This window comes from Acipenser ruthenus, chromosome 5, assembly GCF_902713425.1.
Source record: "Acipenser ruthenus chromosome 5, fAciRut3.2 maternal haplotype, whole genome shotgun sequence".
In the NCBI taxonomy this organism is placed as follows: Eukaryota; Metazoa; Chordata; class Actinopteri; order Acipenseriformes; family Acipenseridae; genus Acipenser; species Acipenser ruthenus.
The window spans coordinates 24,840,957-24,867,914 of record NC_081193.1 but is presented as its reverse complement, the minus strand read 5'-3'; the positions used below and the strand labels follow the sequence as shown (position 1 = coordinate 24,867,914).

The 26,958-nt window shown below is 36.9% G+C and overlaps 1 protein-coding gene across 1 annotated transcript; it reads left to right on the top strand.

The window, feature by feature from the left end:
* The first annotated feature begins 49 nt into the window (after positions 1-49).
* LOC117402397 (sorting nexin-5) lies at positions 50-18,124 on the top strand. Its single transcript, XM_034003489.3, has 13 exons — positions 50-363; positions 3,203-3,307; positions 5,649-5,759; positions 7,306-7,427; positions 8,988-9,111; positions 9,925-10,020; positions 11,208-11,313; positions 11,394-11,469; positions 12,296-12,335; positions 12,502-12,588; positions 13,251-13,410; positions 16,716-16,801; positions 17,022-18,124. The coding sequence occupies exons 1-13, from the start codon at positions 325-327 to the stop codon at positions 17,070-17,072; spliced, it is 1,203 nt and encodes a 400-aa protein (XP_033859380.1). The 5' UTR covers positions 50-324; the 3' UTR covers positions 17,073-18,124.
* Positions 18,125-26,958: the final 8,834 nt, after the last annotated feature.

The following is a 26,958-nucleotide window of genomic DNA, read 5'->3' as shown; positions in this document are numbered from 1 at the left end:
GCCCCCCGAGAATTTGGCATTGACAAATTGGGAACTAGAGAAAGCTGGTGATCCCCATGGCGGCAATCTTTAGTTACGATTACAGTTTGAATGGCAAACAAATTATCCAATAGAAAAATGGATAAAACCAGTGTCTAGCCAATCGCGAGGGTTTGTAGTCGGGTTTTAAAGTTGGTGGAAGTGGTAGGGTGATTTACAGGGATGGTAAAAAGGCTGAGTATTTTGGATTATCTACAAATTAAATAGCAGGTTAATGATATTGCCGCTAATAGCAGTGAACAGTGCAAGAATAGTGTTGTCTATTGTCGCTTTAGTCGGTTGAAGATGGCATCAACTCCCGAAGAGAATGATCGCAACAGCAAGGTAAGTACGTAAGAAAAAAACGAATCTGTACAGAAAGTTTTTTTTGTTTTCCCCAGAAAAAATAGGTTTGCATTTCCTGTTTGGAATTTATGCAACTGTAGTCTCGAATGTCAAACGTTGTGCAGTTAAATTTAAACGAATGTATACTGTATTTGTTTTTAAAACCATTTTGAAAGTGTATGTCATGTAGATAGATAGATAGATAGATAGATAGATATCAGACACACACACACACACACACACACACACACACACACATATATATATATATATATATATATATATATATATATATATATATAATTCATTTTCGTATTGGGCTATATCATTTAATTACGATAATGAACCATATGTTACATATGTTATTTAAGGAAAAAAACGATTGTCTCAAAGACATTTTTTGCGAACTTGTAAGCATTAATTTGGACTGTTCGTAGAAAGGCTTCTGTGACGCTGTCAACGATTGTCATTTGACTTCATTCATTTTGAAAGTTGCCCCTGGCACAGAATTTTTTTTATATGCAATTTGAAACTAGTGCTACCGTATTCCCTTTTCAAGTACTAAGTGCTATTGCAATCTTGGGTGTAGTCAGTAATTTACTCTGTATGCTCTGTTTATTTATTCACAGTAAGCAACTGTCATTTGATAAACTAAATATGAGGTCAAATATGGTTGTCGTAGTTCATGCGCTTGTTCCACAGTTGTAAAAGTGTCATTATTTATTTATTTTTTTAATATCGTAAGACGTTTTATTTACAGTATGGGATGATATGGCAAAGTGAATTAACAAGAAGGCAACCAGGTAGCCGTAACTGAATGCAAAGATGTTGAGCTTTTGCCCCTAAACAATTATGTCTTTGTGGCAGTACAGTAGCTTCCATGATACAGCATGGAGTTTAAATTACTGTAACTTCAATTCAAATGCTTGTCTGAAAACAGTGGCTTTATAGTTAAGCGTTATCCTCATTAGTCTTTGGCCTTGTAAAAGTTTACTGCACTATACCACTGTAAAAAGCATAGCAGAGTTTAAGAATTTTAGAGCACAGACAAATATGAGAAATGTTTATAATAGGATATAAAAAAAAAGTCAGGAAGGTAAAACAAAAATAGACGAACGTGCATTGCTGTAAATAAGACTTTTTTTTATTGGTTAACTCATGAATGTTAAGGTTGGATATAGGCTACTGCTGTTTTAAATTTACAGAAGTTGAGCTTGTAACACACCTTAATAGGGCACACAAAGTCTTGTGCTTCAGAACTGTTTGTTTAAAATTTCCTGAAATACATTCCAAAGGAAATGGTTCCTTCCCGCTTATCAGTTTTATTTTCTGCTAACTGGACAGTTTAGTTTATACCAATACTGTGTTGTAGCTAGCTGAGGCTATTCTGAAATAAACTGTTCAAAGTCAATGCACATCACTAATAAATACTGCATGGTTCTCATTGTGGGAAATGTAATACATTGCTGTGTAAGTTTTACTTAATAGTTATTTTGCCATATGCGTTCTGGGAGTTTTTTATTATTTTTATCTTTTAACGTCTACGCTCCTGGAGTGCTGGGAGAAAATACACTGACCTGGAAGGGTGAGCTACTCCAGCAGACCCTGCCACGCTGGCTGATGGTTCTTTTTTATTAAGCAGGATTCTTTTGGTGGAATACATTTTTTTATGGATAAGAAGACAGTCTTTATCTGTTAATTACATGTTGTAGGGCATGGCTGTTTTCTAGGCTTGTGAACTTGCCATGCAGACAAGCACTGCCAAGAATACTTGACTATTACAGATTAGCAGGAGTTATGCAGAGGGCAGGTTGAGCAGAATTGTAAACTTACAAACTATTGCACTGGCAATCCCAAGAAGGTTTGTAAATAGTGCACATGCTGTATGCTAGTTAGATCAATGCATTTTGTTTCCACTAGTTTCTACCCAGTTTTATTTGCATACACAAACTTGAACAGAAGGGCAAATGTGTTCTTAAACTCCAGTGGAAAGTTTAGTTAAGTATTTTAAATAAATAGGTTGGCCATTTAGTCCCACCGCCGCTTTTGTCCTGAGGCTGTGAAAAAAAAACCTTTCCTAAATTGAAGATGTCCTTTTGTGAAGAGCTGTGCTGTGTGTGTCCCTGGGAAATTGCTGCATTGTGCTGCTACTAATGTTCTCGCAAGCCCTGCTTGAGACATATGTAAAGCACTAAATGTAATCAGCCAATTGGAATAGACTACGTCTGCCTTTATACCTTTGGTAGTATCATTGATAGTGATTCCTAACCAGATTATATATTGTATATTCAAATGGCATTTCTGTTTCTTAAAGGCAGTGGAAGTTGCATTTTTTCGAATAGTTGGCAATTCAGTAGGAAGTGCAAAACAAAATGAGGTCTAACCAGTATTATATGTTTGTTCAGTTATTTAGCATAAATTGAAATTCAAATTGGCCCTACAGGAATGTTTCCAGTTAAAACTTGATGGGTCAAACTGGCCCAAGATATTTTGAGTAGACCTAAACAAATGCAGAACTAGTGAGCCAGCAGAGGAAAATGACTCAATGCAATGTGATAGGAACACAGAACCTCCCCATTTACTACAAGAATTGGCAGTTCTTTCCAGATATATTTCTTACTATGTTTTTAACTTTTCACTCATCGTAAATTCTTGAAGCCCAAAGCCTTTCTGGCCATGCGATATGGGATGCCTTCATCTCAATAAATGTTGTTTCATGTTTCTGGATTAACCCTTGTGTCTGTCTTTTGGTGTGCCGAGGGCCATGGAGCATATGGGACATTTGGTTTGCTCTTAATTACTTTAGTGATTTAACATCCTTTATTCATATTTTTTCCAGCTCAGATCGGTTTCTGTGGACCTGAACAACGATGCCTCTCTCATGATCGACATTCCTGACGCACTCTGTGAAAGAGATAAAGTAAAGTTTACAGTCCACACCAAGGTGAGAAAACGTCAGACCTCATAACCACACAGTCCACGTCTACAGTTTCAAGTTTAATCACCATTGTTGATTGCATCTTGGGGTGGGGGGGAGAAACTGGTGTGCTTGTGATCTTGCAACTGAAACTACCTTTAAGGGAAGATGAACCTAGAGAGCCAACAAATTTGGTGCCTCTAAGGGTAAACCGTGGAAGACTGTAGTGAACACTAAGGAACCGTAATGCAGTGCAAAATGAAACATGACTGCGGGACACTGCAGCTTTAAGTGGGCCTAAACTGATAGGTGTTGAACAATAACCATTGCAGAAATCGCTGGGAATGTTTTAATGAGCTGATTTAACACGGACAGCCACTTGCTGTATCACTGGTCCCTAATCTCTAGGAATTGTTAGAATCCTCCAATTCTTAAATCAATAACACAACCTAAACAACTTGGTTTACAGCAAGTGGAGAAATAATCTCCATTACATTGAGTGGTGAGAATTTAAATCAATGATTTCATGCCTATTCTTTTTTTTTTTTTTCAAACCCCAAAATGTTCTGTAAGTGTACGGTACGGTAGAGTATGTTTGTAGCAGTGGATATCCTGTATATCAAAACAAGTAGTGAAACTGTTCCAGATCTGCTAGAGTAGTCATACTACTAATAGAGTGTACCGCAAAGAGGTTTCCACAATATCTACTTGTTGCATATTGTTTTGGAGAACTTGCTCAGACATGGTTGATTTCAGCAGTACACATGCATGAATTAACATGCAAGAAAATAAAAACCACATCGTATGTGACCTCAAGTTCGTACACTGTGGTGATTCTCAAAACATTTGACTTTAAATTGCTGTTGTATGAAGATAATAATATATACTCGGGGCTGCTGAGTAGAAGGAGGCAGAAGGAAGGTGCTCTGCTTCCGAGCAGTCCTGAGAGTAAGTGCTTGGTTAAGCGTGTTAGTGTTTGTTCTGTGTGTCAGGTAAACAGCTTAGCCGTCCTGCAAGTTAGTCAGGGAAATACCTGTTCAGTAAGCGCTCCAAACGGAGTTAGGTGTTTGTTTGTATTTTGTTTTATTTTTGTGTTTATTAAAATAATAGCGCGACAGCGCTGAAAACTCAATTTCTGTGTTTCTGGGTCGTATTTTTAAAGGGGCACGAACCCGAGTGAGTGCAGCTGGTTTACTATATATATGTATGTGTATATATGTATATATATATATATATATATATATATATGTGTGTATGTGTGTGTGTATATATATATATATATATATATATACACACACATATATATATTATATTATATATATATATATATATATAAATATATATATGTGTGTGTGTGTGTGTGTGTGTGTATGTATGTATATATAATATATATATATAAATTTTCATTTCCTTATTTTCACCAACACAAAACCAAAACGATAGGAAATACTATTCTACATTGCACTACACGTGTTTATTTTCATTATTTGTCCATCTTATGACAGATACGTTTTTGTTTTTTCAGTTCATCCATAAATGCAACAGAGGGAGTCAGCATTTTTTCTGAATTTAGTTTTATGTTAAACGGAGTACAATATGCTATTATAAGATTATTTTTGTTATTGTTTAGGACCAAAACATTCCGAACCAGTAAGTATTTCAAAGTCAGCTTAACATTCATATTTACAAAATTAATAATTCATGTAAAATATTCAAAATTAATAAAAACAATCGGTATTACAATGAATTAAAATAATAATAATAAATTAAAAATACTTGCTGTTTAAAAGGTTAATAAGTCAATTGGTTAAATGATCCTGTTGGTATTAAGCTTGCTTTGTAGTAGTTGGTGTATTTGTGTTTGCTTTCTAATTGTTTGTATAAAGTTATTCAAATCAATAAGCTCTATTGACAAACCAGGAAGTCATTTGAGAAGTTAATGTGTACAAGTGTGAGCTGCAGTAATACAACTGTAACATTGGAATCTGTCTGCATGCAGCTGAATTATTGATAACAGTTCCTTCTTTACCACATCTGAACCCCAACATTGCATTATTAAAATTGAACACAAACATTTCCGAGGGCTCCAGCGTTTTCTGAATAAATAAATAGTTATTATTCAATTAAACTGTTGTTTCTTTCCGTGGCCAATAATTAGCTTTATATATGAATCCTAAACAAAATGACACAAGTTTAGTGGCCTTAGTGTCCTCTACAAACGTATCGACCTGAAGGCCATTTTGGCCTTGCCCTTTTTGTGGCCAATTTAGAGCTTTCTATATAAAATTCTAGAGCTAATAAAAAAACAAATACTATTGTTTCTGTTTTTTTTTTTTTTGATGGTTTGGTGTTTGTCATCTTATTGCAGACTACACTAGATGCCTTCCAGAAACCAGAGTTTTCAGTACCCAGACAACATGAAGATTTCATCTGGTTACATGACACCCTCGATGAGACTGAAGAGTATGCAGGACTTATTGTAAGTGTCTTGTAAAGCAGACTAAGGTGAACTGGGTTTGTGGTAAAGGGGTCTGGATGACTGGACATTTTAACAGTAGAAGGTATAGAATGACTGAGTCGGACCATAGTGTGAAAGTGAAGGCCTTTTTAAAGGGTATTTCCAAGCAGTTTATCAGCATGTGGGAAAGGAGTTGCACAGCTCTTCATGTGCATAACTTACCCAGGAATCACATGTGATTTATCATCAACCACAAATAGAGGAAATGACCCCATCCTGGAATTTGGCTGGAGATGGTCAGAATAGGTCCTTAAAGGCACAATGGCAAAATGTTTTGGTTTAACCATGTGTTCTGTGTAACTATATCCTATTCTTTAATAAACCTATAGGGTTGCCTAAGCACTTATACGACTGTCTGTATGAAGAACTGAGCCTATGACAAATATGCTAGAGCACAAAATAACACCCCAAACCATTTATACAAATAATAAAAAAACAGGCTCTATGTGTCTGCTTTTGGAGGCAGTGCTGTCCAGTGGTTAAAGCCCAGGGCTTGTAACCAGAAGGTCACCGGTTCAAATCCCACCTCTGCCACTGACTGACTCACTGTGTGACCCTGAGCAAGTCACTTAATCTCCTTGTGCTCCATCCTGCGGATGAGATGTTAAATCAATGTTCTATTGTAAGTGACTCTGCATATAATGCACAGTTCACAGCCTACCTCTGTAAAGCGCTTTGTGATGGTGGTCCACTATGAAAGGCGCTATATAAAAATTTAGATATTATATATTATTATATCACAAGATTCCGGTTAAAATAAATGATCCATGAAATTACAAAGTAGGGGGTTGATTTTGATGTCCATTTAGTATAGAAGTACAATTTTTTTATATTTTGTAACTAAGATTTTTAAAGTCAATTATCTTGCCCCCTTAGGTTAAATAACATTGTAACTGGTACCACATTTTTTTTTTTTTTTTTTAGAGTCTTTTTTCTTTTTTTTGTACATTAAGAAAAAAAAAAGTTTACTTGTTTTTACAGTATTTCAAGGTATGCAAATATTTCAAATATAACACTGTAGAAAAATTGCTGCATCCTGGTATCTTTTCTGTAGGTCACATGGTCTGACTGCAGCTCTGCTATCCACCTCATTAGGTACTAGATGCTGCAGCAACTTTTCATCTATAGCGTTGTCTTTTGAAATCTCAATATTCCAAATTGAAAAAAAAAATATGCAAACAGAGCCAAGAAATCTTCAACAGCTGGAAAGGGGCACCAGTGATCATCTTTACAGTGCTTATAAGATTACCACTCCCTTTAAACCATGTATTTGGTTTTGTACAAAATGTGTGCTTGGTTAAGCGGGAAGTGGGCATAAGTGGAAAGGCAACTCGAAAGCAATGTACTATAACTTGGGAAAGAGGCAGGCAGTCAGGTGCTCCTGATGCCTTTTCTAGTTCTGTCATAGCTAATAAAGCATTTACTGGCATACATTTTATGTAGCCATCAATGTGTGTTCGATGTCATTGCCTGTGCATGTTCTGAAACACTTTGCAATGCCTTTTAGATTCCTCCATCCCCTCCTAAGCCTGACTTTGAAAGTCCGAGGGAAAAGATGCACAAGCTGGGAGAAGGGGAGGCCACCATGACGAAAGAGGAGTATACCAAAATGAAACAAGAGCTTGAAGCGTGAGAATCCTTATCATTGCAGTTTTGCGGACTATTATAAACATTCACCAAATACAGATTTATTTTCACTAAACACATATTTATGACCAAAGGGGACAAAGTTCCTCGGGTGCTGTATAAATGTATAATTTAATGGTGTGTGTGTGTGTGTCTCTCTCTCTCTCTCTCTCCTCTCTCCTCTCTCCTCTATCTATCTATCTATCTATCTATCTATCTATCTATATCTAAAAAAATTACATACATATACATATTGTTGTGACAGGGCAGGGAGCCCTGCGCACAGGAAATGTGTTTTTGTGGCACGGAGAGGGTTAAAATCTCCCTGCCAAACTAAATTGTTAATTATGTTATTGTTTAATTATCACCTGCACCTGGCTACCATTGTAAATTAGAACCAGGTTCAGGGTATTTAAAGGAAGCAGCCAGTCTGTTCAGGGCTGCTGTGTGTGAAGAAGCCCGCTTGATAGTGTGCTCACACGTATATGAGAAAAAAGGTACTGTGTGATACTTTAGTTTTGTGTTGGTTTAAAAACTGTGTGTCTGTTGTGTATTTGTCAGGTAAATGGCTTAGCTGTCCTACAAGATAGTTTAGGCTCAGTGTTTATTCAGCGTTTCAAAAACGGAGTTAGGTTTTTGCTTTTGTTTTATTTTGTTTATTAAAAATAGCACATAAGCGCTTTCAAAAACTCAGTTTCTTGTATCCAGGGTCATTTTTAAAGGGGCAATGAACCAGAGTGGAAGCAGCTTGGTTACCATATATATGGCGCCATTGGAGACCGGCGACTATTTGAGACTCGCCGGTAAACAGTAAAATCTACTAAAGACAGCCCAGTAGCAGCACAACAAAAAACAAACATGTTTTAAAAAAAAAAAAAAAAAAAGCAATAAGTATCATCTTTATTAACACATATTATATTTATTGTTTCCAATACAAGTACCAGTTTTATCACAAAATCAAAGCAAAAAAGTGAGTAATTTGTTTTTATAACATGTACATTGATAAATAAGAACGCTGGAAAAGGAGCAAAATACGAATATTCACTAAAAGGCAACCCTGTTAGTATCAGAAAACAAGTACTTTCAGCACGCTCAAAAAAGCTTCACAACTGGTTTTAAAATGAATAAAAAAAAAACTGTATGCATTACGTGTACCTTTAAAATAAGTTAAATTCAGTTTTCTTATTCATCCTGAGCCTCGGGGTCTTTTCATCGCTGTTGAAACACAAATTGGTAAGCTTGCTGTGTACAGCCGTGTGTGTATTGACTGGAACAATCAGTATGACGCGCATTATATTATTATTCATAACCGGCGTTTGAGAGACCCGGAGTCTATTTACCATATTTCCCAGAATCCCATGTGCTTATTAGACCCGGCGAGTATTGGAGATCGGCGATTATTTGAAGTTGTACGGTATTTATAATGTGTAAGCCTATTCACTGCTTAGGAAACTTTCCAGTCTTCTGATTTTAGCTGGGTTTTCTAGAGGGTTCTGTGCTGTTCATCTGTTGCCTTGTGTGTTGGTTTTCTAAATGTGTGGTGTGTGTGTGTTTCTCTTACAGCGAGTATCTTGCCGTATTTAAAAAGACAGTGCAAGTCCATGAAGTTTTCCTGCAGAGGCTTTCTTCACACCCAGTCCTCAGTAAAGATCGCAACTTCCAGATTTTCTTGGAGTATGACCAGGATGTAAGCCACTTTCTACATTTCCTTTAGAATCCTAGGGCAGGAAGCAGAAAAAGATGCACATTTCCTGACCTTTTTCCTGCAAAAAGCCCTTATTCTGCAGTGTCAGAGAGCGAAAAAGAGCGATAGAATAGAAGTGAGCACACCAAGGATGGGATTTGTTCCAGTAATTTGTTTAATGTTTTACTTCAGATATTCTTGTTTCTAGGTAAGATGCAGTGGATTGCATTGGACAGTACAAGTTCAGTGTAGTATTTGGTGTGTTTGTGCTTGCGTACTGCTCTACGAGTTATGTCCTCAGTTACAGTGCTGTACCTGTTCCAGATTATTTCTACCGCAAATGACATGACAGCACACTAATGACACTTTTTCTAGCTCCCAGTTATAAAATGAGACGTATGTAAACGGACAGGTATTTTCAAATATCCCCACAGATTCTCAATCTTGTGCAAAACTGTTTTGAAGAATTCAAATAAGTTTTGATATTCATGAACGTTTACTTGACTGTTAAAGAAACTAACCGCTGTCTAGAACCATCAAACTGTATTGAATTCCTCACAATAGCCTTGTTTTAAAGCTTTGTAAACAGGAGCCTGAGTCTCACAGGGGCTTTTTATGAAAGCAAAGCAGAGAGATTTATATTCAAACATGCTACATACAATCGCTTCTACTTGCCAGATGCAGATGTTGTTGTTTTTTGTCTGTCTTGTTATCCATTTTAAATTGCTGTTTGGTGCAACACTTGAGCTTTTACAAAGTTTTACAAAGCTCTTACTATACCAGAGTGTTTTTAGCCCATTTTGAAATCTTTTCCAGCTGAGTGTGAGGAGGAAGAACGCCAAGGAAATGTTTGGCGGTTTCTTTAAAAACATGGTGAAGACTGCAGATGAAGTGATAATTTCTGGTATAAAGGTAATGCTGTTTGTTTCAATAGAAAACCATCATATTTTGGTCAACTTTTGCTGACCAAAAATATTGTAATTCAGAGATTCAACATTCTCTAATTTGTAATGAGTATACAGTCGGCACTCGAATATCCATTACTCAGAAACACATCGGTTGCATTTTACTGCCCTTGTATTAAGAATAAAATCAATTCCCATATTTTACCTGTCGCACACGATTTCCAACTCGCCAGTTCTGTGATACAAAGCCCATCTCGTCAACAACAGTGTACTTGTTTATCTGTCGCAGCCAGCGTTTTTTTTATTTATTTTATTTTTATTTTTTATATCGCATGCCAAATCAGTCTGTCTTTATTGTAAAGCAAAAACATAGTGAACTAGACAAGCTACAGTAATGTCAAAGTTAACCATTAACATCTTTAGATACTGTGATGTGTGTTTTTTTTTATCATCTGATTTTTTGTGCATTTTCAATTGCAAGTGAACTGTGACATTTAGGGCCTTATCGAGCATTATATTTTGCATATTTGAATACTGACTTTGGATACCGTTTTAATTCTGGAAACTGTATACATACGTACTGTATTATGGCAAGGGATATTTTTCACAATCTTATCTAGACCACCCTTTCCTGTCTTTTCCTTCTCGTCAATTTTTCTCCCTCATTTTGACACAAAATATCAATTGTGAACCACGTAACTGGAGAGAGAAATGGAGTTGCGGAGGTACTCTGCTGTGCTATAAACTGATTTAGGTTGTGGCTAAAAATAGAACTGAGAAAGTTAATAAAGTGGAAAGCATTGAAGCCACGTAGGAGGCTGTGTGGTCCAGTGGTTAAAAGCAAAGGGCTTGTAACCAGGAGGTCCCCGCTTCAAATCCCGGCTCATTTACTGTGTGTCCCTGAGCAAGTCCCTTCTTTGTGCTCTGGCTTTCGGGTGTGACGTTGTTGTGACTGCAGCTGATGCATAGTTCACACACCCTAGTCTTCAATTCACCTTTGATAAAGGCATCTGTTAAATAAACAAATAATAAAGGTGCGTAGGTAAGTATGAGTGTCCCAAAGCAGAAGAAATCCTAAAACTTTTATTTCTTTCAAGGTGATAAACTATTTTACTGTGTTTCGGCTTCAGCATTTATGGACAAAGATTCACATTTTTAGTAAGAACTGTTACCTTTTATACATTTTTTTTGTAGGAAGTGGACGATTTTTTTGACCAAGAGAAGACATTCCTCCTTGATTATTACAACAAAATCCGAGATGCAACTACGAAAGCGGAAAAAATGACAAGAGCGCACAAAAGTAATTGCCAATTCTCCTCTTGTTTTTTTCTCCTCTTTCTTCACAGTCTGGCATTTCATGGTTTCTTTTTCTTTCCTCAGATGTTGCAGATGACTACATTCACTTCTCCGCCACCTTGGACAGCCTTTCGGCAGACGAATCCACTGCACTTAAAATGTAAGAAATCATCACTGTTGCTGTGAATAAGTCTCTTGAAGGGGGTGAAGGGTTGCATTGTAAAACATGTGTGAAAATGTCAAACACTGAAGAGAACAGAGCGCCAAACTCACTAAACTTATGCTTTTGCTGGATTGAAAAGTTCTCCTGTCTGTTTGTTTATTTGTTTATTTGTTTTTGGTTTGTTTTTTCCCAGTGAATTAAACTGGGGTCCCCAGTGGCTCACCCATTTAAAGCACTGCAGCTCTTGAGTGCAGGGAGAGACTTGTGAGCTGCAATTGCCTTTGTGCAATTGGATTATTTGAATGGCCACCTCTTGGAATTCCACTATACTGTATGACGAACAATTGTATATAGGTTCTTTGTTTTAAATAATGGAGGGGCCCAAACACAAGTACAGAGTACCTGCCGTGAAGAGAGTCTCTTGCAGTTTGCAAGACAAGTCATTTAATAAAAATCACCCTGATGGCCAGCTTGGCTGATTCTTTCTGTTCATTTGGAGGAACAGCACAGATGCTTATCACTTTGCAGTGTCAAAGGAAACAGAATTATATAAACAGGAACTAGAAAGAAAGAGGAGGGAAGAACACTGCAAAAGGGAGGCCAGCCTGCAGTTTCTCTTTTTTTTTTTTTTTTTTTTTTTTTTTTTTTTTTTTTACAGTAACTGGATCGGTTTGGGGTGCTTTTGATGGAGGCATCACTCTCTCACCTGGGTCTTCTTGCCCTCATGCCTATGACCACACTGCTGTGTATGATGTGATTGTCTAACATGATTTATTTTATAGCTGCAAAAAAGCTGATGGGGCTGGATCTGTTTCTGTTTCAGGTACCTGCTGAAGCTTGCAGAGCTATTTGAAAAACTCAGGGTAAGATCCTTAATCATCAGTAACATGCGTGAACATAGGAAATTGAATAGTATGTCCTGTCCTGTCCTGTCCAGTTGACAAATGGCTTCTTTGGTTTATTTTCTCACAGAGTGTCTGAAGTCCTTGCAGCACATTCATGTTTTCATTTGGTTTTGTTGTTACTCAGAAAGTGGAAGGGAGAGTGGCTTCTGATGAAGATTTGAAGTTGACCGAGTTACTAAGATACTACATGAGAGACATTCAGGCTGCTAAGGTAATGACTTGTTTACCTGTGGTAAAACACCAGTGTGATTTTCCATCATGAAAGGGATGCAATATCTGCCATTCGGGTCATTAAAATGACAGCTGGGCTCAATTTGATTAATTGCAATGAGAAAATCCACTCCCAGTGAATCACCAGGGGACAGTAAAGAGAAGTTAATGTAATTTGAAACCGCTAATCCTTCCTTTTATTTAAATTCCCAACACTTTTTGTATTGAAGGATAGATGACACTATTTCTCCATTATTCTTTAGATGGAACTACTGTAACTTCCTGTTACTGTCTCAAACTGCATTTGTGTTGCACATTTAGAAAATGGATCACATTTGAATATTGTCAAATAATATCCATTGGTTCTTTTTGTTTCATAATTGTGAACAATGCAGGACACCCATCTAAATCAAATAGATAAGAAGCTGCAATGTGCATCTGAATCAAGTTTTATGTTAATATTAAACAGCATTTATTTGAAATGAATAGGAGAGGTTAAATAGGAGTATTCTAGATGCACAGGTTTACATTACCGTGCCTTCCTTGCATTACCATTTGCACAGCATATGAATATGATGGAGGCTGTCTGTCTGGTTTTGACATTTTTTCCTTAAACAAGATGATTATTCTTAATAGATTAAAAATGGTGCTCTGTCTCTACAGGACCTGTTGTATCGGCGAGCGAGGGCCCTTGCAGACTACGAGAGCTCCAATAAGGCCCTGGATAAGGCCCGACTGAAGAGCAAAGAGGTGCAACAAGCAGAAGAACACCAGCAACTCTGCTGTCAGAAATTTGAGAAGCTCTCCGAGTCTGGAAAGAGAGGTAGGTACTGGTGTTGCTTTGTTGAGCTTATCTCAGTACCCTAGGTTCAGTACAGGGCTTAAATCTCAACATGGGATGGCGGGAATCGCGCATTTTCCAAGTTGCTCCCGCATATCTGCAACTTTCAGTGCGGGAAAATCCTGCAGAGATATTTTAAGACACAAAGCTACTGTATTTTTCACCCAGTTTAGAATGCCTGAAACGCTACAACAATCTCTAGTGAAGTCGATGTCTGTGACATCTCATCTTTAAGCATTATAGAAACTCAGTACACTGCAGTGTAAGTAAACAGTTCTTAAAACTCAGCCCCATTCATTTTCGGGCGCCAGCACACTAAAGGTTATGCACATATTACTCGGGCACCATAAAAGCCACCTACCTGGAAGTTAAGCCTCTCATCATGTGACAGAGTTTTGTTTTTTTTAGCCATCATGATTACAATATATATATACAGTGCCTTGCAAAAGTATTCAGACCCCTGACCAATTCACTCATATTACTGAATTACAAATGGTACATTGAAATTTCGTTCTGTTTGATATTTTATTTTAAAACCACTGACACTCAAAATCAATTATTGTAAGGTGACATTGGTTTTATGTTGGGAAATATTTAAGAAATAAAAAACTGAAATCTTGCTTGCATAAGTATTCAACCCCCACACATTAATATTTGGTAGAGCCACCTTTCGCTGCAATAACAGCTTTAAGTCTTTTGGGGTAAGTATGTACCAGCTTAGCACACAGTGTTGGAGTGATTTTGGCCCATTCTTCTTGGCAGATTTGCTCCAGGTTGTTCAGGTTGGTTGGCTCACACTTGTGGACCGCAATTTTCAAATAGTGCCACAGATTCTCAATGGGATTGAGATCAGGACTTTGACTGGGCCACTGTAGGACATTCACCTTTTTGTTCATGAGCCACTCCAATGTTGCTTTGGCCTTGTACTTGGGATCATTGTCCTGCTGAAAGTTGAATTTCCTCCCAAGCTTCAGTTTTTTAGCAGACTGAAGCAGGTTCTCTTGCAGTATTTCCCTGTATTTTGCTCCATCCATTCTTTCTTCAATTTTAACAAGATGCCCAGTCCCTGCTGATGAGAAGCATCCCCATAGCATGATGCTGCCACCACCATACTTCACTGTAGGGATGGTGTGTCTTGAGGCATGGGCAGTGTTAGGTTTGCACCACACATAGCGCTTTGAGTTTTGGCCAAAAAGCTCTATCTTGGTCTCATTTGACCACAAAACCTTTTCCCACATTGTAGCTGGGTCACTCTCATGCTTTCTGGCAAACTCCAGACGTGCTTTCAGATGGTACTTTTTGAGTAACGGCTTCTTTCTTGCCACCCTCCCATACAGGCCAGTGTTATGCAGAGCTCTTGATATGGTTGACTGGTGCATCATTACTCCACTCCCAGCCACTGAACTCTGTAGCTCCTTCAAAGTGATTGTTGACCTCTCTGTGGCTTCTCTCACAAGTCTCCTTCTTGTTTGAGCGCTGAGTTTTGAGGACGGCCTTTTCTTGGCAGTGCCTGGGTTTTGTGATGCAGCTTCCACTTCCTGATTATTGATCCAGCTGTGCTCACTGGGATATCCAAACACTTGGATATTATTTTGTACCCTTTCCCTAATCTATGCATTTGTATTACTTTATCTCTAACTTCTGTAGAATGCTCTTTGGTCTTCATTTTCCTTCAGATTCACAGCCTGACCAATGATCCTTCAACAGTGGGGTTTTTATCCAGAAAATGTGACAGCAACTTTAATGGTTCACAGGTGGAGGCCAATGGTAAGGTAATTGTGTCCTCGTTAGGGCAATTTATTTCATCGGTGTAAACTGGGAGCTTCCACAGCACAGGGGTTGAATACTTCTGCAAGCAAGATATTTCAGTTTTTTATTTTTCTTAAATATTTCCCAACATAAAACCAATGTCACCTTACAATAATTGATTTTGAGTTTCAGTGTTTTAAAATAAAATATTAAACAGAACGAAATTTCAATGTACCATTTGTAATTCAGTAATATGAGAGAATTGGTCAGGGGTCTGAATATTGCAAGGCACTGTATATAGCAGTGACCAAACATGATTTATTTTTGGAAAAGCGTTTTTTTTTTTTTTTAAACATATATTCTCATCTCCACCACGTATAGTATGCCTGATCTTGTTGGAACTTACATAATATTTAATTTGATAAGTTGCATGCATGTAGTACAAAGTATCCAGCAGTTAAACATACATAAATGAAAACAGTGAAAAACAGGCTGAAATAGGGCTGAGTGTAAAAAGTTTAAAAAAAAAAAAAAAAAAAAGAAATGGAGTGCTGGTTAAAAAGAAAAGCACCTTTTTCTTCTGCTGCAGCAAAAACTTCATGTCAGGCAATGGAGAGTGCTCTGTCTCAGTGATGAACAGCTGTTGGGTCGCCTGAAAGCAGCTTATTTTAAAGCAACACCAGTGTGAATGATGATGCAGTAAAAATATATATATATATATATAGTTTTTTAATATGCAAAAGTGTGTGGTTATTTTTTTTGCCATTTCCCCCCCTAAAATTTTGGAACCCCCCCCCCCCCCCTATTTGGTTGCAGCATAGGGGGGAAATCCCCCCCCAGCACACAAATTAAATTCAAGCCCTACAGTATACAGGTCACTGTACTACAGACTAATGCTTGTCATGGCCTTTTTTGCACTGCCCGGAAAGAAGTTGTAATTCCCTGAGCTGGAAAGAGTTTCTTTATCAACTGAAATGCCAAAGCTTTTTGTAACATTTGGTAACGTTTAAAAGCCTTCCTCGCAGTTGATGATCATTAAAGATAAATGGCCAATGATGTGATTTGAAGGATCATGGCATTGCTGTGGTGTGTTGCGTGTTAATGGAAATCCTGCATCAATAAAACCAGGGACTGGAGGGCGAGTGTATTTGAATGAGGGAATGCCATTATTAAAGGAGCATGCCACACCAGTGCCATTATCACTGTCATTTTTAAAAATGATTTATTCATTTACCTTTGTTTTGAAATTATCATTGTAGTCCACTGAAAGAGTTAATTGAGAGTGCCCTGTGAAGCGCTTTTAGAACAGGTGTCATCTCTCTAATATAGATAGTATTTGGGTAGTTAAGCTGTTAAATAAAAAAATAAAACTACAATTGTACCTGCCCCTGTAACAGGCAAACAGGTTTTTGTGAATAGGAATTGTCTTTGCAATAATCCAGAAGTCTGTTTTTATGGAATTGATTGTACTTGAACAATTTAGCATATACTGTGCTGTGTGTGTGTGTAGTTGCAATATGTACATTTTGATATTGCAGAACTGATCAGTTTTAAAGGGAGGAGAGTGGTGGCTTTTCGCAAGAATCTCATTGAAATGGCTGAACTAGAAATAAAGCATGCAAAAGTAAGTATTCAACATGGTAAATAACCTAGTGCCATGCTCCAAGCCCTAGATGCATTTCCAAAAGCTGTAGATGAACAATATGCATTCAGTTTCAAATGACATTTCTTCTGTTTTGACATTGGTAGTAGTACTACAATAGAATGCTGGAATATAGAATACTAGGAAAGAATGCCGAACTATGTTCTACCCATAGTCTAAATGTCTTTTCTTTGTTTTCCAGAGCAGCGTGTCTCTCCTGCAGAGCTGTATTGACATGTTAAAGACCAATTAACTGTTCATTGATGTGTCTTCTGACGCAGGGAGAAGGGAGTATAAAGCCAACTGCAATTGCATTTCAGTTGTTTGTTGCCGCATAATCTTTAGTTAGCTGATCCCAGGTTTACATAGATTTGTATGCCCCATATATAGTAAGTCATTGGAGATCATCCTTGTATTTGCTATAATCAGATACTGTCATGTTAACTGGACATTTTAACTTTCCACTTGTTGGGGTCTTGCTGCTAAAATGTAGCATTCCTAAAGGCAGGGGGAAATGAATGTTTGTATTCCTTTAGTACAGTACCTTTTAAATAATTTTGTAAAACTTAACAATATAATTTGCTATATGTATAAATATTATGTTGAGTTACTTTTTTTTGGTTGATCTCAGTAAGGCTGTTTTTATTCTGGGGAATATTACCCATATAATGAATGCCTTTGTTGGCATGCCAGATGTATCCAAGTAGGAAGAGACTTTTTTAACTGGTTTAGTTTTTTAATAATATTGGTCTCAAGTCTTGCAGATGGCTTCCAGTTCTGGTCTCCTGACCATATTGTTTTCTTCAACCACATAATATAGGTCATAGTCAGTGGACCACTGTGTATTTCTTGTGGGGTCAGGTGGGAACCTTTGTCTATGGCACTCCATGACCAGTCTGTCCGAGTTCAGTGCTATTCATTTTTTAAATTCAGACCGTTTTTTGAAAACCATTACAATTATTAGCAGTAATATTTGTTAGTTCTGCTTTGATATCTGTGCATATGTTGTAAATGGGGACCAAACTATTACATCTTGTAATACATGTACAAAATGCCTATTCCAGTTTTTTTTTTTTTTTTTTAAGACAAATGCAGCCTTAAAGTAATTGCATAAATATTTTTTACAATGTCATATGTGTGCATTTAGCAATCTGGACAAAAGTCACCCACTAGTGTGGGGTATTCTGATCCTGAATGTCTATTTCTATAGGATACAAGATCCTAATGTACTATTGTCTGAAGAAATTCATTTCTTCTGTAGATATTTACGATTGAAATGTCAATAAAAGAGTACACTTTTCCCAATGTTTGCTTTTAATGTGTTTTTATTTATTTATTTTTTAAAATGGGCATGTTTTAGCTGGTACTGAGATACATGTTTATAATCCCAGGTTGGGTGGGTAGTTTTCTGTTTTAAAAGCGTTTTTCCAGAGGCTTGGAAAGACCCCACAATAAATCCCCCATTGGTTTTCACAGTAGGTTAGACACCATTGCTCCAAGCTACTATAAGTGTATTGCTTCGTGGGTGTTTTGAAACGACTGCTAATAGTACAAATTTGGGAGTTTTAAACTTGATCATTTCTTTTAATACATTATGTTGTGGAAATAGTAGAAATACCAAAACATTTGGTAAAATAAAACTGACAATCTAATTAAGCTGTAAAATACCAGAACAAAGACATGTTTTAATAAATGCATTTATCATTTTCAAATTGTTTAATGAAAGTCTTCACTTTTGTTTTAATTTGTTTATTTTTGCTTTATTTAAATCACCCCTATTTTATTAATCCACATGTTTTTCAATTGATTCAATTTTTGTAATCCGTTTTAAACCCTGAATTGCCAAATTAAAACTACATTTCTAAACTTTGGCTTTCTTGCATATTGTGAGTGTGTGCTCTGACTGGGTATTTTGAAGAAAAATAGTCTCGTAATCTATATTCACCATATAGGGTTGAAACTAAAACGCCAAACTTTCTTTAGAGGAATCAATATGAAGTGATTTAAAATTGTTCCTTTTTAATAGTTTACTAATCCGCTGCCTTTAATCCAGGAATCTGTGCTTCTATTGACAACCACTGTCTCTTTTCTTCTTTGTGTAAAATGTTGTAATGTTGACCTTTTATAATTAAAGGCTGGATGGACTTTTAGAATTACACTGGAGAAATTCTGAATGTGAATCTCGACAAATGACTCACCTGTACACTGCTCTGCGCATGTGAGCGAGCTCTGAAGTTTGTCAGCCTTAAAGAGCAACATGGTGTGGGAATGAGTTCTCTTAATGACATAGTAATCTTGTTTAGATTTGCAGAAATTGAAAGCCACCCTGTGGCCTCTACAGCTCTCGGAATAATGTCTCTTCCCCCAGTAGTAGTATTTCTTGACTCCACTATAATTTGACTGTTTCAGGGGGATTGGTTAGTTGTTACACTTAGGTGTACCAGAGGTGCTTGGGTGAAACAGAAAATGCAAAAGTGTAAATCTAAGCTAAAATAAATAAATACAAATTTTACATCCATAATAAGTTGCTCTTTAATGCAGTATTTAAAATGAAGCGACACTGCCTGCAGTATTTATGTCCCCAGCAGAGGGCAGCAGAGGAATGAATTCCTAAACAAAGGAATGCTGTCCTAGACCAGGATCCTACACATAACCAATGTTTTTTTTTTTTTCTTGTGTCTATTTACACAATTGTGTATTTATTATTGTAATATTATAAAGGCAACACAGTTGGTACACAAAGGTGTTAAATGTACACCCAACGGCTCTTGTTTGACTCCCTCTTGGCCCAAGATGAGTTTGCCAGAGAATGTAGGAGGTCCTGGTTCTTATAACCTATTAAATGAACAAATGGTTGTTTTCCCAGTCAGAAAGAATCCGACTCTGTATTCAAGTTACAGTAAATTCTTTAAAATTAATAATAAAAAAAATAAGTTATAAGAAATAAAATAAAATGAGCCAAGTTTCATTACATTATATATGGCTTGAAATTTCCTAATTAAACTCAGAAAAAGCTGTTAATTACAAAACAATGTCACTTGTTTTCACCTTCATATCTTGACTGAGCCCGATTTTGTTTTGCTTAATTTTTATTTCAAACCTACGTGACAAATTACATTAATTGGTCATCGCTGAGCCTAATAGCATTTCATTCTTGCAGTCGCCTAGTTTATCATTGTGCTTTTGCTATTTTCACTCATTTAACAGTTGTCCTGACAGATTTTCTTTTCAGCATAAAATACCCAGTAAGGAGTGTAGTAAATCCAGTCTTTAATTAGTCATTTTCTCCTTATTAGGATGGAGAGAGCTTAACAACTACTAATTAACATTTAAAGGGAGGTAGAGATTTGGGAAATAAAAAATGAAAAGTTCAAGTGTGTGTATATATATATATATATATATATATATATATATATATATATATATATATATATATATATATATATATATATATATAGTTGAAGTCAAAAGTTTACATGCCACAATGGAAATTTATAATTTCTAGAAATTTCTCAAAAGCTAAGAATTTTAGTTTTTGTAGCAAAAGTTTTGCTTTTGTGAATGAGGATAAAAGTTATAAGAAATAGATCTACTATTATTTATTTTAGCAATTTTTTTGCATAACTCAAAAGCATTCATACCCTTTGATACTATGATATTATTGTCTACAAGTTGCTAGAAATTTCAATATGATAATGCAGAACCTAATTCTAGAAAAGTCTAGAAAATGCTGGATTGTAGGTGAACATTCTTAGAGAGTATAAAAGGGTTAGGCATAGGGTGATTGCTGTCATTACCAATAAGTCAATATGGGAAAAGTAAGAGCTATCTGGACCTTAGGGAGAACATGATTTACTGTTATAAAGCTGGAGAAGGATAGAAGAAGATTTCCAAGCATTTGAGTATCTCATTTACAACTATTGTTTCTATTATCAAGAAGTACAAGACTCTTGGTACTGTCATAATGCTCCCTCGGTCTGGAAGAAAGAAGGTTCTTTCACCAAGAGCAAGTAGAATTGTGAGGAAGGTTAATGACAATCCAAGATTGACTGCCAAAGATATTCAAAGTGAATTGGCTGCAAGTGGGACTGGGGTTTCCATTTCAACCATAGGGCAAGTACTGCATGGTGAAGGTCTCAATGGTCGCAGGCCAAGGAAAAAGCCACTCTTAGGAAAATATCACAAGGACAATCATTTAAAGTTTGCAAAATGGCATTTGAATGATGGATATGAGTTCTGGTCAAAGGTGAACAAAAATAGAGCTATTTGGTCACGCTGATATTCGTTATGTTTGGAGAAAGTCTGGTGAGAACACCATGCCTATTGTCAAGCATGGAGGTGGTAATGTCCTTCTATGGGGCTGTTTTCCTCTAATGGCACAGGAAATTTTGTTTCAATACATGGTGAAATGGATTCCATAACATACCAAAAAGATATTGGCTGATCATCTGAAACTCCCTGCTACAAAACTTGGGTTAAAGCACAACTAGACGTTCCACAAATGGCCTTCAACTCATACCAAACTGGCCTAGTATATCTATAATCCAGGTATGGCAATGGAAAGTGAAACAAGCAATGTAATTGGTCGAGCTGTCCGTATATTCATGGATATGGACAATTGGAGCCTTGTTACATATTCGAAATCACTGTGCTGCCTCACAGAATTTAAAGTACCAGTAGCATCTTGTTTACAGTTACAGATATACAGTAACTATAAAACTGAGTGACCAATTACCAGCAAAAAAAATCCCAAAAGTAGTAAGTAAAGTCTCTGACTTCTCGGGGGTGGAGCACACACCGCCCCGAGGCGTCTGCATATTGGATGTATACCAGCAACCTGTCGGGCCTTATTTGATTTATAAATCATGTAAAACAGTGGATTTGAAGGGAAAAAAGGCATAAATCATGTTTAGAGCATTTTTTTTAAAATTAAATATCCTTAAGCCAATAAAGTAGTCACATTTATAACACTGAACTGCACACTAGGTTAAGCTGAGTAAAGTAACTTAATTAAAACACGTCAAAATATTGATATTGGTGCCCATTCCTAATATATATATATAGTTTAATTTACCAATGATAAAAGGTGAGAACATCAAAGGGCTTTAAAGTTGAATAGTGATAGGCTCAGTTGTACACCTGGTTCAGTAGGATATGTATTACTGTAAGCTTTCAGCTGTTAAATCATCCATGACAGTAGCTATTGTTTGTTTCCTATCTTTTTTTACAGTAAGCACCTTTAACTGTTCTCCTATGTAACCTGAAAGGAATACGTTTGCAGTACAGTATTCCAGTTACAAAGGCTGCTCTGTTTAAAAGCTGTGGATAGGATATGGGTGAATGGTGCTGTCTGGCTTGTTCTGTGCTGGTTCTTTGATCTCTCTTTAACTTTCTAAAAAGGGAATGCAGTGTGCTTTGGCAGGATGATTCCTGCATATTTCCATTACTAATGTCTGTTGCCTGCCGACTTGCAAATTCTCCAAACAGGAAAGTTGGAAAATGAGGCCTGAGGTTAATTTTTTTTTTATGTTTAAAATGCAGTAGTACATATCTATATCATTTTGTTTTAGACTTAACATAACATGTATGTATCTGTTTTTGGTTCTTTGTTTTTTATTTGTCTGATATAATTTGCCAAATTGTTAAGCACAGCTTCAAAGTAACATTTGCAGAACGTGTGTGTCTAATTATTCTGGGAATGCCTGTTGTTATAGATTATAGGAAATCCTTGCCTTGATTTAGACTTGGAAAACCTTAGCAACTGTCTGACCTCAAAATACACTAGTGTTATGAAGGGAAAATGTTTACTTTATAAAATAAAAATAATAAATAAAAAAAACTGGTCTCCCTCAAAATCAGGCTGTAACATTTTTTTTTAAAATTATTTTTTAATGGTTTTTTTCCATATTAGTTTACCCGAAAAACTCACTGACAACAAACATAGAATATTATTTTTTTAACTTAATATATCAGTAATTGATTGATGTATGGTTTCCTTAGTAACATGAATAGATAATTTGTCTCATACAGTAGTTTGCCTTCTTACCAGCACTTTTTTTTTTTTAAACCTCAAATCGAATAGTAAAACAGTCATGTGTTTTTAATTTAAGGCACAGAATTAAAGAGGGTGAATGAGTTTCATGGTGCTCACTTCAAACAGGTTGGACGCTTAATATGTCTCCACTGACAGGGCTTCTGAAGTGATTTTCCACAGGACGGCAGGCTGTAAATCAACGGCTGTCTTTCATGTGTGGTATCTGTGCTCTTCTGGACATCTGGGTCTGGGTTATGCTGAAATGTTCTTATCAGAAGAGTACCTTCACAAAGTGTAAGAGGGCACAAACTTAAACAAACAAAGACATGCCTCTTTAGCCCCCAACTCTAAAACATCTAACACGTACTGTAGTCAAACTATGTCTTTAACTATGTTAGCATAAAGTAACTTTACTGAAAGACTACCCTAGAACAACTAATTATTATTATTTATTTCTTAGCAGATGTTTGCTGTTATCTGTCCTATATTACTAGAGAGATCTGTAGTTTTATGTGGAGTCATCTTTTGTACACCTCAATAACTGATAAATCTCCCTCCCCACCTGTGAGGGCGCTGGACTGGATGGCCAGACAATTGTCTCCCAGGGTTAGGCGGAAGTCGGCCATATAGAAAGGGGGTGGAGCTATGGTACACTAAATCATTGACCCCGGAAGGGAAACGATGTGACAGCCGTGGATTGGAGGAGCAATGGCAATCGTTAACCAAGGGGTCATGATTGACGGTATATAAGGGAACGTTGCGAGGTGATCTGTTCCTTTGTTATGGTTAACACTAAACCGGAATGAGACCCGTATTGTAGTCGTGAGTGTTTTGTTTGTTTTGTCGTGTCTACAAACTATTTGTTTGTTGTTATTAGATGGCTAACACAATCCGGAGCTGTTGCTAAAGGCCAGCACCAAACCAGGACAACATTACACTTGTGTCATGATTAACTGTATTTGCACCACAAGCACTGAAGCACTCCCTGTGGACTTGTGTTCGTGTTTGTGTTACGGGTGGGTGTTTAAATAGCGGGACTATTATTTCAGGACCAACCCGTGTATTACAACAGAGCAATACACAACTGTAACAGAAATATAATGAATCTTGGTTGTAAATCTCCTTCCCGGCTTGTGAGGGTGCTAAGCAGCGAAAGTAGAGTTCTTTGGACGGGCTGGCCTTATAGTTCTTTCCCAGGGTCGGGAAGTCGGTCAGTCTGGAAGAAGGTGAGGCTCCGTTGCAGGAACGTATTGACCCGGAAGGGAAACGACGTAGCAGCTGCAGATTGTAGAGACAGCTGCACTCGTTTACCAAGGGGTCATGCGTGATAGCATAAAAGGGGACGGAGAATCACAATCAACTCCTTCGCTTTGGTTTGTGTCTATGAACTGAGAAGTACTGTAATTGTCTTGTCTTGTGCTTTAACTAGATCGCTGACATAGATCCGGAGCTGTCGCCAAGGGCCAGCACTAAACCGGACAGCACTTCATCATTGTCACAAATATAAACCTGTATCACCCACCACGAGCACTACTTCACGCACCCAGGACTGGTGACCGTGTCTGTATTATTGTGGGGCGGATATCGTTTATTATTTGGGATTGTCTTTTCCCATGTTATTGCCCTGTGCTGTACACATTGGTGTGTATTGCTGGGGAATTATTGTTTGGTCGCCAGACCTAGAAAAATACAATAAAAAACATTTCCAAACCAGATTATAATTATCTCTGTCTGCTTCGTTCACGCACTGCATCACTCCCGCACCTGTTGCCACTCAGCCACTTTGTCACAACAACCCATTGTGTATTGGCTGTTATCATTATTGTTTACTGTTTTGTCATCAGACTTTGGATTATAAAAATAAACCTCCATTTCACCAGTACTTTGTTGTCTGTCATTGTCTTGAGCACTGCATCACCCACTTTGCCACACACCTCAGCAGCAAGTAGTAGGGATATTATACAAATCATGCAATGTCTGCTGTGAACCTTGTTTAAAATGTCAGGGTCGAAGAACTTGTTTTTATTGAACCACTCACAGGAACAAGGCAGTCTGAAGTGGATTTTGTAAGGGACCACTTTACTTCCATTACAGTGCTTTTTTTTTTTTTTAAGCGAATTTCTTTGACAGGCAGATATGTGAAGCATGCCTACTTGTCAAACCAATTTGCTTCACAAGTGAAGTACTGGAAGAGCAGTTCAGTGGCAATATGGTCTAGCGCTTAGAACAAGCCAGGTTTTTTGTTTGGAAAACCAGCTCAACCTTTCAGTCACAGAGTAAAATATCTTGAACGTCGACCCCCAACGTTCAAAAAGTGTGTTGATGTATTTGCAAAATAACTCAGTGGGCTCTGTGAATTGGAAATTCATACAATGTCCAATGATGAGCCATTGCTCATTGGCTATGGCACAATGAGGAATAAGCTCCTGAGTGACTTACTGGACACTGGCAAAAAGGCTGGCTGTATTAGAAAACTGGTTCGAAGGTTTATATCAACAGCCTTAAAGAATGGTAATATAAACAATCTTATTCATTCAAAGTGCTCCGTCGGAACTGTAATGTTGGTCTTTTGTTGTGTTAGTGTTGTGAACATCTCATAGTGCCACAGGCTTCCTTCCTTCCTCTCCTTGTGTACTGATGAAGCCCACTGGGAAAAGCTTTGGTTACTCAAGTTTAATGATCTATTTCATGTTTTCTGGTGTGATTTGTTGGTTACTTCTGAGAAAACCAAAGCTGCTGCTTTACCTGTCATCTGTATTCATTTTAATTCTGGATATACTTATGACTATAATTGAATTATACTTCTGTCCCTCTTTCCTTGACCTTTTGGCCGCCTTCTTGTTTCATGCACCCCACTAGTATTGACAGTTTAATCACACCCACTTTCTCCATGTTTAAACTAAAGAAGCTGCCAGTAGTTCAAATAGCTGGACTTTTAGGATATGGTTTTAAATAAATAAATTTTACCTTAATGATTAACGTTAGTGTAAACTAAATATTTGCTGTATTATACCCCTAAACACTAGTGTGTTTTGCTTTACTTTGCTTTTTTTAACACTTAAATTATGTTGATTTAAAAAATCAGTTTACTAGTGTTTGCATTAATTACAGCATATGCATTTAAGGTACTTTCCATCTGTGAGATTTGCCACACTTTCACTGAGCTTAACTACAGTTTGTGTGATCAATTTTACATATACTTTGCAGTACTCGATTATGAAGACCCTCTGTATGTGTGTGCACTGCTTCCTACTTTTGTAATATGTGGTAAATATAGCTCTTATAAAAGTAACCATAGATCCTGCACTCCCCTCGCCACTCTGTCAAAGCTGAGTGTTTGCAAAATGTACCAGGATTTTAAGTGGGGCTGTGTATGTCAGGTTGGTGTAGGATGTGAGCCATTAGGATGGTTATAGCAATGACAGTGTGCATATTTTTGTAATGTTACAATATCTATTCATTTAAAAAAAATCCTCCTGATTTGAACCTGGCACAAGGTAGCTCCCTTGCTGTTGTGGCATTGTCAACGTAGAAATTAATACTTTTTTTCACGGCCTAAATATCTACAGCATGGCCAATTGAAGTGAGGAAGAAATCGAGAGCTGGGATTTAAAATAGTCATATGGATGAAAGCACATCCTGAAGTTTGCGTAACAACAAAACTGAAGCCAAAGCCATAGCAACTTGCCAAGGATATAATAAGAAAAACCCTTGTTTTGAGCCCTTTGCTCTTTTGACTGAATTAAGGAATGGGAGAATGGAAGACTCTAGTATCTGATCAACATTTTTTTTTTCAAAGTTTCTGTGGAGTTGGAATGTTTGAAAACTTGTTGGAAACCAGTGCATGTCACATAGATTATTATTATTATTATTATTATTATTATTATTATTATTATTATTATTAATAATTTGTTTCTTAGCAGACACCGTTATCCAGGGTGACTTACAGTTGTTGCAAAATATGACATTACAAAATATCACATTCACAGATAAGAGGAGTTATGAAATACAATAAAGTCAGTGGTAAAGAAAAGCAAATTCAAATAAGACAGAATAAAAAAATACAGTAAGTAATTACATTTGAGAGCAATTTTGACTGAGCAGT